The sequence below is a fragment of the Opisthorchis viverrini genome, assembly GCF_000715545.1.
Source record: "Opisthorchis viverrini unplaced genomic scaffold opera_v5_301, whole genome shotgun sequence".
In the NCBI taxonomy this organism is placed as follows: domain Eukaryota; kingdom Metazoa; phylum Platyhelminthes; class Trematoda; order Opisthorchiida; family Opisthorchiidae; genus Opisthorchis; species Opisthorchis viverrini.
The window spans coordinates 396009-398093 of NW_008751955.1; the positions used below are offsets into that span (position 1 = coordinate 396009).

A 2085-nucleotide genomic window follows, 5' to 3' on the forward strand; every position below is an offset into this window, starting at 1 on the left:
CACGAGCTATGGTTCTGAGACAACGATTGTCGAACACCTGAAGATGTCTCAGTTCCGCTGCTCGAATAAGCCAAGTCTCACAGCCATACGACATAACAGCCCGTACTGTAGCTTGATATACGCGTCCCTTCAGATTTAGGGATAAACCAGAGGTACACAAGACGCCACAGTGCGCTAAGGTTTAGTCTCTTTGCGGTGGTTGTACACACACACCAAATCTCCCAAAACAAAACACGACCGTCTATCACTGATAATATTTGTGTGAAATCCCGGTGATTTAATACCGTAGGACGAAGATGGTGGGATTGTCGTGGTGTTGCGTCACCGACAAACAAAGAAAGGGAGTTCAGTGACCATTCACTTATCAGAGTTAATAGCTCTGGAAATTACTCACAAATTACTCAAGGAATTACGTTTGATTGTTCGACCATTTCAGTAACATCAAAAGACCAACTTTCTTTTCGTAAAATCCCTATCGAAATCAGGTCGCGTTCTAGTTGTGGCGCAGAAAACTGCTGATCAGCAGTCAAATCCTTTTCCAAACAGATGATATTCGTTTGGGTTTGCTAGTCTGATCAAGATAACAATAATACATGAAACCTGAGTAGTGACCAATGGTCGGCATGTACTGTGTCCTTGGGAAAGTTACGGAAAGCCCTTGTTGAGGTTCCCCACACGGAACTTTGAGTGACGCGTAGGTTCGACATTCCCGAATATCCAAAGGAAGAATTGTGTTCGAAACGTCAGCGAGTGCACAAGTCTGTCATTGTTTCGTGATTCCGATTGGGATCACACAGAACTCATGAGAAAACAAGCTCAGAAAACGGGCATTAAAGCGCATGAGTAAGTAGGTCAGCTGCACCCATTCACAAACAGACACACAAGTGTCGGACGGAACGGCTTTCCGGCAGGTACAGATGAGCAAAAACAAGTGCCGATCAAGAGTGCATAGACGGAATAAGTAAACAACTGGGAGAGCTATCATGAGATCAATTTAGATTCAATACCCCGGTGATTTATTTGTGATAATCTCCGGCGGGTGTCGCCTCACTTATTAGGTTAAACCTAGCAGAGAATGGTAAAAAAACACCATAAGCGAGATATTCAGCTGGGTTCCAGGTGAGTCTCCCGTCAAAGCCAAAATGATATGAAAATCAGTGTATTTCGCTATGGTCAACGTCGTCTGTGGGATACTGTTCAGCTACAGCCTCTCTCTTGTTGTGTGATATATTTATCCTCATCATCATCATCATCATCATCATCATCATCATCATCATCATCATCATCATCATCCCCATCATCATCATCATCAACATCGTCATCAGCATCACCATCACCATCATCATCATCATCATCATCACCATCATCATCATCATCATCATCTGGGGGAGGTGGAGACGCATTGGAGGCGGGAGCTGATAAATTAGTGCGTAAACTTAGCACTGTAGGTGCACTGTTTTGTGGGGGGTTGGGAAGGGAGCTATGCATTGAAGGCAATAGCTTGGATGCATGAGCGCCATTGAGGGCGCGACTGGGCCATGTCTGACAATGTCTCTAACCGTGGCTCCACTCGGGGTCCCCATCCAGGAAGACGGCAACGACCAGCGAAGCTGAATCTGCCAGTAATGGCTTTCACACTTCGCTGCCAAGTCATTTTTGGACCACCTCTGGCTCTCTTCCACACTTCAGTCTTCTATAAAGCCCACTTCCTGCTCACACTGACTTGCTTGTCTTCTCTTCCTTGAAGATTCACCAGAGTGCGATGATATCACACATGATGGAATGGTGCAAGATGCCAGTAACACAGAAACACGTTCAACGACAATTCTGAACTGCAGTTCTTCCTACGAAACGACGTTTTCAAAGATATAATACCCCGGAAATCATTGCAAAATATCATTCATCTGTAAGACCCTTTAGGTGTGTAGCTGTACGAAAGGAGCAAGAGGGCAGAGTTACTGCATAGTTGCCAAAGCCTAAACAGGAACCGTGGAGATATCGGGTTGGATACGAAACACAAATCATCCGGCCAGAAAGTGTATGCCTTAAACTCTGAGCTATCTCGAGATTTGTTTTCAAGAACGG

The 2085-nt window shown here is 45.0% G+C and overlaps 1 protein-coding gene across 1 annotated transcript in view; it reads right to left on the bottom strand.

The window, feature by feature from the left end:
• The window catches only part of T265_14936 (hypothetical protein), a gene marked incomplete at both ends in the record, with an annotated part of 44709 nt that extends 43296 nt beyond the window's left edge, over positions 1-1413 (bottom strand). Inside the window, one exon of the mRNA XM_009175866.1 lies at positions 1206-1413. Coding sequence (XP_009174130.1) covers positions 1206-1413 — 208 coding nt within the window. The remainder of the gene's footprint in view (positions 1-1205) is intronic.
• Between the last annotated feature and the right edge of the window lie 672 nt (positions 1414-2085).